The following is an 11,929-nucleotide window of genomic DNA, read 5'->3' as shown; positions in this document are numbered from 1 at the left end:
GATTACACTGAATCTTCTTGTTACTTGACAGTCTATTCAGAACTGAGTGCATCTGAGTACTGCTTATATGTGAACTTTTGTCAAAGGCAAACTTGCATTGATTCTGCTGTTTTTAGTGTTAAGAATAAATGAACAATTGATTAATGAACTTTTGTCAAAAGAAACATTATATTGATTTTGCTGTCTTCATTAAGGAGAATATGAACAATGCGCTGTGTTTCATTCATATGAATCAATTAGCCAGATAACACCAACACAGTTATAATCAATTAACTACCAGAAACACAATCTATACTGATATCTTTAATCTACACTGATCTCTTTAAGCACGAGACTTGTTTGTTATTTCTATATTTGCTATAAATATGACTAGAATTCTACAAGTGCCTACACTGAAATGTAATTAATATTTTTAACAAATTATACATGTAATTTCTAATAGGATATATTAGTATTATAATCATTAATATTTTGCTGCTGTTTTGTTGCAACCCAAATTTTGTTGCAGAAAATATCTATATATAATTGTTATAAATGTACATCTATTTACATAAATTTCAAAGTTTGTGTGTATGTGTGTGTTTCGGTTTGTCTTGTTATAGCTATTAAAAATTAGGAATGAAACATCTGTTCCATGCTGGATTTGATCTCGAAACCTCTTGTTCCAAGATCGACAGATTGATGGATACTGTATATTTGGCAATATACATTTATGTCGCTATGTGGGTGAAAATACACATACCGCTCTGCGCACTGCGCAATGTCATTTGTTTTTCTTACTCTCACGGCTCTTACTAGTAACTCAGCCAATAGGTTACTAGCTTACGGGCTTGTAATTAGCACTAGCTTATGCTGGTGCAAACTAAAGCATATAACCAATGATACACAGCCTCTAAGGATAGCCGACGGCTATCATAAGGGCTTGTTAGGATTATCGTTAGGATTGTGCTAGCCTGGGTTTCGGAGCAAACACGACTCTCACGGGGCGGTCGCGTTGCCTTGTTAGGTTTTGGAAAACACGACTCGCTGTTATCGTTTCATTATCTCATTCAGTCAGTAGACCCCGCGGTTCACAATAGCAAACCTTGAATTTCTACAATGTAGGGTTGATAGCTAACCAAAATAATGGTACCATGCAAAATAAAACATTTCAAATTACCTACTTTTAGTAATTTTAAAATTGTTAATGGTCGTAGTATGGGCTTATAGTTAAATATAATTTAATCAAAATTATCCGAACAACGGCCTTTTATTCTAGTTTTTGATTAATATTTTGCTACCCCTAATATAAAATGAAAAAGTATTTTATTGTTGTCACATTGTTTTACCTGGCCAATAAGATGGGACAGCAGGAAAAGCTGTGCAGTGCAGTTTTCATACTCAAAATATAAATGCAAAACCGATTTTGGGCTATTTTACGATTGTGACTAGTAATATCATGAATGCTTGCGAATGGCAACTGACTGATCATAATGGTGGCAATATTGGGATACTATATTTATTTGACAACAAAATGAATTCAACAGATAAGTAAAATAACCAATATAGTTAATAATATTTGTAACTTTACTAGGGGCTTTATTCAGCATATTTGTTTGTTCGGGTGCCGTGTTCGGGTTCTTCCCAACATAGCTCCATCATTAAACCCCGTATAGGAGAGTGGCCTTGACGTTTTGGTGATCTTGACCTGCAAAGGATATCGGAATAGCTACGGAAGATTTGAGTTCATTCTTATACTAGATGCCAGTTGATCAAGAGGTTCTTCGGGAGACTTCTAAGCTTATTAACACTCCGGTATAGATCTACATTGAGATTGTACTACATGGTGTCAGAAGACAGTTTGAATTGTATTTTCATAGTGAATTTGCAGGAATTTGTGAGAGTTATAGAAAGTTTGTAGAAACTCTAAGTGATAATAATTAAAAGAAATGGCGGATGGTAAAGATGACCGCTTTGTAAAGAGATTAGACTTTAAGAGTGAAAGCTTGGCTCTACGTTGGAAAACCTTCAAGTCTCAGTTCTCAATTGTGAAAATAGCAAAGAAATATTCCGATATGGGAGAAGATGAACAAATCACAAATCTATTATTACTGATGGGATCAGATAGTGTTCCAACTTTTGATCAGTTGACCTTTTATAATACAGAGGCTGGTTGAACCACGGCTTTAGAAAATGTTATAGCAACGTTTGATAGACATTTCGAGCCAGTCAGGAATGTGGTATTCAAACAGGTAAAATATAATAGTATGAGACAAGGGTCACAGTCAATACATCAATTCATCACTCAGTTACAATCACAAGCTGATAGTTGTGACCATGGAACTATGCGTGACGAATTGATTCGTGACAGGATAGTGGTGGGAGTCAGTGATGACAAGTTAAGATAATATCTCATAGATGTTGAGCACCTAGATCTAGCCAGATGCATAACAAAAGCGAAGCAATATGTCAGTCATCATGCTCAGGCATCAAAATTAGCTAATCATGATACTGGTAGTGAAAATTTAGATGTGCTGAGACAGCAGCGAGCAAGAAATACCTACTATAGGTCAAATGACGAACAAAAACAAGACAGCTTTAGAAGCATGCGGAGGCAAAGACCTAGCACGATGAGGGTTGGTCAGAAATGTGATTTCTGTAATAAGCCATTCCATCCCAAAGATAGATGCCCAGCGAGAAACTCAACTTGTTATATGTGCAAAGGATGATGGCATTGGGCCAAAAGCAAAGCATGTAAGGCAGGAAATAGATAGAGAACTGATGAGGTGGCCTGTGAAGAAGACCTTGAAGGTTTGTTTTAGGTTCCTCAGAGTCAGATTGGCTAGACGGTGTGACTGAATCGATCACTGAAACATCAAAAGCGTGGATGGTTGACTTGGAAGTCAATTCACGCACTATAACATTCAAAGTAGACACTGGAGCGGCAGTCACTGCAATTCCGTCTAGATTAATTAAGAGTGTGGACAAAGCCCAACACTCACAAAAACAATTACGGGAGCTGGCAATCATGAGTTGGAAGTAGAGGACCAAGCAGTAGTAAAATTATCTACAGGAACCAGACATATACGATAGACTGTATATTTTGTAGATAATTTAGTATCACCTTTGTTGGGCAAGCCAGCAATTTCAAAGTTAGGTCTGATACAGTTTGTAGGAACTTTGGATGTGCAGAGGAAGCACAACTGGAGAAAATGATTCTCAAAATTGTTTCAAGGAATAGGATCAATGAACTCTCAAGTCATTGTTTCAATAACCAAGGAAGTGACTCCACTTGTTCAAAGTACTCCCAGGAGAATAGTGGCTGCTAGAAAAGAGCCATTGAAGAAAGAGTTGCAACGAATGGAGAAACTTGGAGTTATAGAATAAATTGAAGAGCCTACACAGAGGTGCTCTCCATGCATAGTGGTCCCGAAGAAGGATGAGACGCTCAGAGTTTGCATTGATTTTACAAACCTTAATAAGGCTGTTAGAAGAGAGTATCATCCGTTGCCAACATCCGATGAAACCTTAGCTGCATTAGGAAATTCAAGAGTATTTACCAAGTTAGACGCAAACTGTGGATATTGGCAAATGAGGTTACACCCGGAATCACAGAGACTAACAACATTCATAACTCCATTTGGGAGGTACTTCTGTTAGAGGCTACCGTTTGGTGTTAGTTCAGCGCCTGAAATCTTTCAGAGGAAATGAATAAAGTTTTATTAGATCTTGAAAGAGTAATTTGTCAGATGGATGGTATTTTAGTTCATGGAGCTTCAGAAGAAGAACATGACAAAAGGTTGGAAGCAGTTTTAAACAAGCTAGAACAAGCAGGAATTACTCTAAACGCAGAGAAATGCGAGTTTGAGGTGACAGAAACTAAATTCATAGGACACATAATAGATGGTAATGGAATCAGGGCAGACCCGGAAAAAACTAGGGCTATTATGAAGTTTCCAGTACCTACTAATGGAAAAGAACATGAACGTTTTTTTGGAATTGTAAACTATCTAGGTAAATTCACACCTTTGCTGGCAGACAGAACACATCATCTAAGACAGCTGCTTGGAAAAGATAGTGATTGGATGTGGAGTAAACAGCACGATAGTCAGTTTAAGCTGATAAAAAGAATCTTGTCATATACACTGGTATTGTCTCCATATTCCCTAACTGCGAACACTATGATAAGTGCTGATTCGTCATCTTACGGGTTAGGAGCAGTCATACTACAGAAAGTACATGATGAATGGAAGCCGGTGGCATATGCATCACGGTCTTTGACATCTACCAAGAAACATTACGCTCAGAGAGAGAAGGAAGCGTTGGCTATAGCATGGGCTTGCGATAAATTCAACTACTACATAGCTGGCAGGCACTTCACAGTGGAGACTGATCATAAGCCTTATTAGCTGTGTTGGATACTAAGGAGTTAGCTAAATTGCCTATCAGAGTACAAAGATTTAGACTTAAAATGATGGCATACAGCTATTCCATTGTCTATACTCCGGGAAAAAATTTGGTGCTGGCAAATGCTCTGTTGCAAGCTCCGGTAGGAGGCAAGCTGGTAACTGTTAACGAGTTGAAGGACTCGAAGATGATATCTGAGATGGTAGCAGCATTACCAATTGCAACTAAGAGACTTTCATGAATTAGAGCAGCACTCCAAGAAGATGAACTGGGGCTGCTGCTGTACAAGTTCATTACGCAGGGTTGGCCAGAAATGAAGGATGTACCAAATATAGCAAAGTCATGTTATTTGTTCAGAGACTATCTAACCTATGTTGATGGAGTTGTTTGGTATCACAGCAGAGTCTTCATTCCGCTGTTAGAAAAGGAACGAGTGTTACAAGACATTCATCGAGGTCATCAGAGAGAAACCAAGTGTATTCGTCGAGCTATGGAAATAGTATGGTGACCTGGGATGACAGCCGATATACGAAACGTGGTACAACAGTGTGAACAATGTGAACAGTTTTGAAGTAAACCAAGGGAGCCTTTGGTTGTAACACCAATACCAGAAAGACCTTAGTGGAGACTGGCAATGGATATGTTTGAAAAGGATTAAAGGACTTATCTGATTATTGTGGATTACTTCAGCCGCTTCATTACGGTGCATGAGTTGCAGGACTCATTCAATACTTCAGCTGTAATAAAAATATTAGAAGAATTTTTTTGTACACTGGGAGCTCCGAATACTATGATTAGTGATAATGGACCTCAGTTTGTATCAGAAGAGAGGAAAAAATTCTTTCGAAAATGGGATATAGAACACATAACAAGTGCCCCGCGCTTTCCTAGAAGCAATGGTGCAGCTAAAAGAGCGGTTCGGACAGTCAAAGGACTCATGAATAAAACTGTCAATCTACAGTCTGCGTTATGCATGTATAGGGATACCCCGTTGGCAAATGGGTATTCTCCAGCAGAGTTATTGTTTGGAAGACCCATGAACTCGATGGGAATTATGCCAGAAGGAAGAATTGACTTGAATAAAGTTAAAGCTAAAGAAGAGATGGTTAAGGAAAAACAATTGACGATATGCTACAAAGAATAGAAGGGAATTGACAGTCAACCAACCAGTAGTTATAAATAACTCGGACGGTCACCAGATTCCTGGCACAGTGGTAGCTACTAGTGGCCGTGAAGTAGTAGCAAGAAGTGAAAGTGATAGGTTGTTCAGAAGGAACAGAGCTCAAGTGCGTGGCAGGGGAAATATCAGTGCAGAGTCGAGAGAAGTGCAGGCTTCTTCAGGGGAGAAAGGTGCAGAATCGGGAGGAGTGCAGGCTTTTCCAGGTGACAAAGGCGCAGCGTTGGAAAGAATGCACGCATCTCTGAGAGCGTCTGAAAACCAGGGTACAAAAAATCTATCACCGCAAATAGTAACAACCAGAGAGGAGGAAGAATCAATACCTGAGGCAGAGAGCCAGGTTAGAAACGACAGACAAGAAATGGGCACTAGGAGCCCGATAGCTAGACAGAGAAGGAAATCACCTCGGAAATCACCTCCACAGCTTTCAGTACCTAAACCAATATATGTTACAAGGACGGGGAGACAATCAAAACCCCTTAGGAAATTTGATTTGTAATATTTATATATATATGTATTGTAGTTCTATTGAGTTGCTGTTGTAGGATTAAGGATAATGATATATAGTACAAGTGAATCATAATTATTGCATTATTGTAGTATGAACACGTTTCTACAGGGAAATTCAATTGTGAGAGAGTTGCATGACTCCTCTTTTACTACAGTATCGGTACCTGGGTTGACATGGATTGCGGCCTTAAGATTCATAGCGTCTGATCTCAACAGGTTTAGTAACTCTATAATATATATACATGTTGGATCTGCAAGGTTTAGCCGCTTGAATCAATCTAGATCTCACAGGCGTTGTAGCCTCAATAGGACAGATAATAGCAATCCTAACGATATTATTAGACCATACAGTCAAAGGTTACATGATAATAACATCAATCTGGTCTTGTGCACTATCTACCCAATGGAGTTCACGATATATAATAACTATTTATCATCTATGAGTGGGATTAGCAATAATAATGCTGAATACGATAGCGAAGGAGAAACCAGAATTCGGAGTATGGTAGTAGTAGAAAATAGACATATTGTGGATTATAATATGGCAAATAACATGGCTACGCCATATATGCACAGACATACACAAGAAGAAACCATACTTATTGGTTTAGGGTTCAGCTATTAAGAGATTGACTCCACCCAACTAGAGCCATTGTACGAGATTGGGCTCGTGAGATAAGACAAGTCCAAGTAATTTATTCGAGACCTCTGAGAAGAAGATTTGTTGCCTAAAAAAAAAGTTTTCGTTATTTTTTTTGTGTTATATTATTGTCACTAACATTTTCACTAGTGTATTAAGATTTTGTCTCGAGAGACGCTTGATACATAAGGATTATTTTCATTGTCATATTGACAGATTAGAGTCAGGCTAGAGAGATGGATATTGCTGGCTGTCTTGTTGTGTGTTGTAGAAGGTTGTGATGGCACCCAGGTAAATAGGGGCTTGAGGGGAAGATGTAGGAGAGTGGCCTTGACATTTCGATGACCTTGACCTGCAAAGGATATCGGAATAGCTACGGAAGATTCGAGTTCATTCTTATACTGAATGCCAGTTGATCAAAAGGTTCTTAGGAAGACTTCTAAGCTTATTAACACTCAGGTATAGATCTACGTTGAGATTATACTACACCCCGCCCATATGAGAGCCGTCGGCTATCCTTGGGGGGCTGTATATCATTGATATAACGAATAAACAGAAGTACAGCTTGTATAACGCATAAGGTATCTTTGCTCATAATTGAGAGTTGGGCAGAGGGAACTTTCTGTCAGGAATACCTAAAAGTCATTGAGATTACATCATGTGCAACTAGTGAAGTCTTTTTGCATAATTCTTACTTCTATATATTTCCGTGTTTGTTTTAGTTGGCATTTTTAATAGTGATTTATATATACATATATGTATAGTATATCTATACACAATAACCTTAGGCTAAAAGTCGGCATAAAGTGCTTGATACTGAATTAAAGCTTAGTATAAATTTGGTAAGAAATTTATTAAAATTTTACTACGCATTGCCTAGTCAAATTTTAATAATTTTTTTACCAAATTTATACATATACCTACATATATATGTATTGATCGCCATCAAAAATATCAACATAAGACAGACGCAGAAATATATAGATGTAAGAATTATGCAAAAAGTTCAATAATTTTTGTTGAGAAATATTAAAATTTTGCATAATTCTGTTTTTATAATTCTAATTCTAATATGCATGTATATATAAAGTATATCTATCTGCAGAGTCTAACCTCTGCTAGCTAAATAAGTATGACAAAGCTATTTGTAATTCAAAATACTTTTTGGTGGCGCTGGCGGTAGTAGTAAAAGTGGTAGTGGTGGTGGCAGTGATAGCAATAGTCCCGGTGGTAGCATTAGTGGTGGTATCAATGGTAACAATGGTAGCAGTGGTTGTAGCGAGGTAGTGATGGTGGCGGTGGAAGCAATGATAGTGGTAGTAGCAGTGGTAGTGGTGATAACAGCAGTCAGAGTAGCAGCAGTCAGGGTGGTAGCAGTGATGGGGGTAGTGAATGTGGTGGTAGCGAAGGTAGAAGCAGTACTTTACTGCTTAAAGCACATCAATTATATCAGTACTGTTTTAGCTTATCCAGGTTCTTCAATATCTTGGCTTTCAAATGAGCCATTGTTTGACATGAGGAGACAGGCATTAGTTGGTGTTTATAGGATATCCCTAGAGCTCTATACCACAGAAATGTTCAATGGTATAGGCTCGCAAATTATGACATCACAATTTTCATATTCGGTGTTGTGTGCTCTTACTGCTTATTTATCAACTACGATAATGACGCTAGTAGCAGGCAAAGGTAAAACAACTCCAGACAACCAATGAATATGACAGGAATCGGTGTCATTAGCTTTCCATGTACAGATTATCTCTATGATAAATAGCTCAGATTCCAAGCACCATACTATGTTTTCTCGATGATATTGTGCACTAGCTCTCTCTGTGTTTATTGTGATGTTGAGGGGCACGACTGAGACTAATTAATTTCAAGCATTGCGGGATCTCGGAAGAGTGTAATTTACCTATAGTCCAAGGTCCATGCCACTGCAGGTCACAATTTAATCAATGTGATTTCATTACTTTTATCAATGACAGTATAGTTATTGAAGCATAATCATATTTAGAAAGCAACATGGAAAGCGATACTAATTCTTCAGAATTTGTCAATTTCCTCTGCATTCCTGTATGGGACAAACAATGCAATCATATAAAACAATGTGATAATAAGTACTATAAATGTTCAGAATGAATGAAGATGAAAAAAGTAGACTCTAACAATCACCCGAAATCTATTAACCCAGAACATGTGTTTGTATCGGTTGGGTGTTAGCACGATCCCGGGCATTGTTGATTATCTCGAACCCTAGTTTATTATTAGCGCTCTCTGAGTTTAAGACCACCGATTGTCAGGGATCGACGACCTAAGGCTAAATGCTAATTATGACATCGCATTGTGGAAACCACAACCAAGGTTTTTTTATTGCAGGACATACTTTTGACACCTTGTTTTTTATAGTTCTATTATTCTTTATGGATTGAATATAAGCTCATTCGGAAGCCAAGACTCTGAGGTACTGAAATATATAATAAAAGTACTGATATAATCGATTTGTTTCAAGTTACTAGTAGCCTTTGTTGGTCAAAAACCTCTACATTGATGTGAGGCTCAGCATTACAGCTCAGACTGTTACTATTTTTATTTATGCTTGATATGAATGGGACTCCTTACCTATTGATTCTTTCTGGTTTAATTTCAACCTTGCCACATATTGATTGTTGGATAGAAGATACCAGTTGATATGAATTCATTAACTGAAATGCTTTACTGTCAAAGGATGATTTTTGTAATTTCCTTGATTCATGAAAGTATTTAAACTAACATAAAAGGCTTTTCTTATGCAGATTCACATAGCTCTGAGGTTGCTAAAGCTTTGAAAACAATTATGCTCCATGATTAAATGTTTTACGATTCTATAACTGCAGCTTGAGATTAAGTTAAGAGGCTGACAAAGTAAAAGCATTATGACGCAGATAATTATTTTCTAAGAAATAACTTTGAGATTTTATGGTGCTGTGAGACATTTTAGCAGGTTTATCAGGCTGACAAAATAAGAACAACGTTAAAGTAAATACACCACTCAGTTAGAGCTACATCAGTAAATGAGAAGCAGGGAGCAATTACACTGAGTTTTCTTGTTACTTGACTAATCAGAACTGAGTGCATTCAAATACTGCATATGAACTTATATGAACTTTTCTCAAACTCAAACTTGCATTGATTCTGCTGTTTTTAATGTTAAGAATAAAAACAAGACATTATATTTATATTGTGTTATATTTATATTAATTCAATTAGTCACAAACACACTTCTAATCAATTAACTACTAAAAATATAATTGATGCCAGTTTCTTCAAGCAAATATAAATACACCACAAAAACAGCAATAGAATAAATATATCACACAGAGCAAACTACTCTTAATAAAATCTACTAGAAGATCTAAAAAGGTTATGACTCTATTGCTGTTTTTGCAAGCATAAAATTATAACATGAGCATGTCTCCTCATTGGCTATTTAGGCAATTGTCAGATATTTTACTCTCCTCAGCAAACAACTTTGGAGTCACACAAAAAGCTACTCAGTATTTCATATATGCATAACACGGATAATTAGTAATCATTAAATGGGCTCTATTTATACAAGTGAAAAGTGTACATTTACACAGCTGCAAGCTGAGCCATTGTATGATTAAAACACAAGCAGTTATTGAATCAGACATAAATGGCTTTTCTCGACTGCTTTTGCCTTTATCAACTTTTCCTGTACTCTTTCATCTCTATTTCCATAGTTCTCAGATAGCTCGCTATAAATAAGTATTAAAACTTTGAGCATACAAGTTGTACATTTGAGGCTTAAAATTTCAGTCAAAAGTTGTAAGTATATTACTAGATATTGTCATCAAAACATGTTACAAAGACAACATAAATGTAAATTGGTTGCTAAGAACAAAACCAAATTTTTCCTGCTTAGATTGTATTACGCTGTATATGGTTACGATATGCTTATATAGGACTTGGAAGTTGCTCTGTTATAATCAAGCTTACAATAACCAGATAATCGGTCAAGCCATTCTCATATATTTTTGATTAAGTTAATTGCATATGCTCAATAATTTTTTGAAACTGAACCAAGAGTTGCATGAGCTACAGATTTCGTAGTTTCAGTAACTAAGGGCCTTGCAAAGTAAAGAACTGACTGACCGAGCCGTGTCAGTAAGTGGTCATTCTGATTTAAGAAATGAGAATTGTCTACCTAATAGTTCTCTTGCCTTTGACTTGAAGCTTTGCACTCTCGTAATCAATCTTCATGCACTCTGCTTTTGCTTCTGCTCTACTAATTCTTTTTCAGCACTTACTCTTTCCTCTGTATTTTCTTTAGGCATCATCTTCGCATGTTCTATGTTTTGTTTTTCTCGCTCCTCATTTAAGTTTCTTTCAAACTGCTCCAATGCCCTCCTCTGTCGATCCATATCTTTTTTCTGAAATATGGAAAAATATTGCTAAATTTTAACTAGAGCTTGAGCATGATTGTTGTGTGCAAAGATTATATATAAAATCATTAGAGAAGCATTGATAACCTTTTAGCCTTAGCTTGCGGTTGTCAAGATCTTTAGCACTTTTTATTTCAGTTGTTTTTTGATCTCCTGCTGAATTTTCCTTCTCCTGTGCATCTGATGCTATAAAATCAATATAAATTAAATTGGTAAAATAGAAAGCTGTAATTATAATTAAAATAATACTTTATTAAAAAACAGGTCAATAATATTCATCCTAGTGCCAAACTGTCCTGGTATGACACAAGTTTTAAGTTAGCATTTTGAGATAAGTGTAGGTTAACCTGTTTCAAACTCTGTTTATATAAATGATTATGCATGTATAGACATAAAGAGTGTTACATTACAAAAGAAATTAATTGTACTAATGTTTTGGCAACCCAGCCAGATGTAGTAATGGAGAAGGCGTGGTAGATTGTAGTGCAAGTAAAGTGGTGGACAAGGAAAACAAGAAGGCTACGATGATAGACATAGCAGTACCCAATGACTACAAGATAGCCAGAGAAAAAAGAAAATGTGGAGAAATATACTTTACTCGGAGATGTGCAAAAAAAGTGCTGGCATGTAAGAACAAATTTAGGCAGGAATTCACACTAATATGTATATATTTATAGATTACTAGCTGTACTACCCGACGCTGCCCGGGGAATAAAAAAGTCTTTGAACAGAAAATTACTTTGTATTTAACATATAACAACAGTTACCATTCTAACT

At 36.7% G+C, this 11,929-nt stretch overlaps 1 protein-coding gene across 1 annotated transcript; it reads left to right on the top strand.

Moving 5' to 3' along the window:
- The first annotated feature begins 4,453 nt into the window (after nucleotides 1-4,453).
- LOC137388513 (uncharacterized) lies at nucleotides 4,454-8,270 on the top strand. Its single transcript, XM_068074999.1, has 7 exons — nucleotides 4,454-4,588; nucleotides 4,688-4,890; nucleotides 5,077-5,491; nucleotides 5,586-5,993; nucleotides 6,930-7,004; nucleotides 7,993-8,122; nucleotides 8,260-8,270. Exons 1-7 carry the CDS (start codon nucleotides 4,454-4,456, stop codon nucleotides 8,268-8,270), a joined length of 1,377 nt encoding a protein of 458 aa, XP_067931100.1.
- Nucleotides 8,271-11,929: the final 3,659 nt, after the last annotated feature.

The sequence above is a fragment of the Watersipora subatra genome, chromosome 2, assembly GCF_963576615.1.
Source record: "Watersipora subatra chromosome 2, tzWatSuba1.1, whole genome shotgun sequence".
Taxonomy (NCBI): domain Eukaryota; kingdom Metazoa; phylum Bryozoa; class Gymnolaemata; order Cheilostomatida; family Watersiporidae; genus Watersipora; species Watersipora subatra.
This window is presented reverse-complemented; position numbering and strand designations above follow the sequence as displayed.

Excerpts from the sequence above, each read along its gene's own strand:
- LOC137388513 (XM_068074999.1), top strand. The coding sequence starts at position 4,454 with ATGGCATACAGCTATTCCATTGTCTATACTCCGGGAAAAAATTTGGTG. Across the intron at positions 4,589-4,687 it reads CGAAGATGATATCTGAGATG|GGTTGGCCAGAAATGAAGGA; the intron begins GTAGCAGCATTA and ends TTCATTACGCAG. Across the intron at positions 4,891-5,076 it reads CGAGCTATGGAAATAGTATG|CCGCTTCATTACGGTGCATG; the intron begins GTGACCTGGGAT and ends GGATTACTTCAG.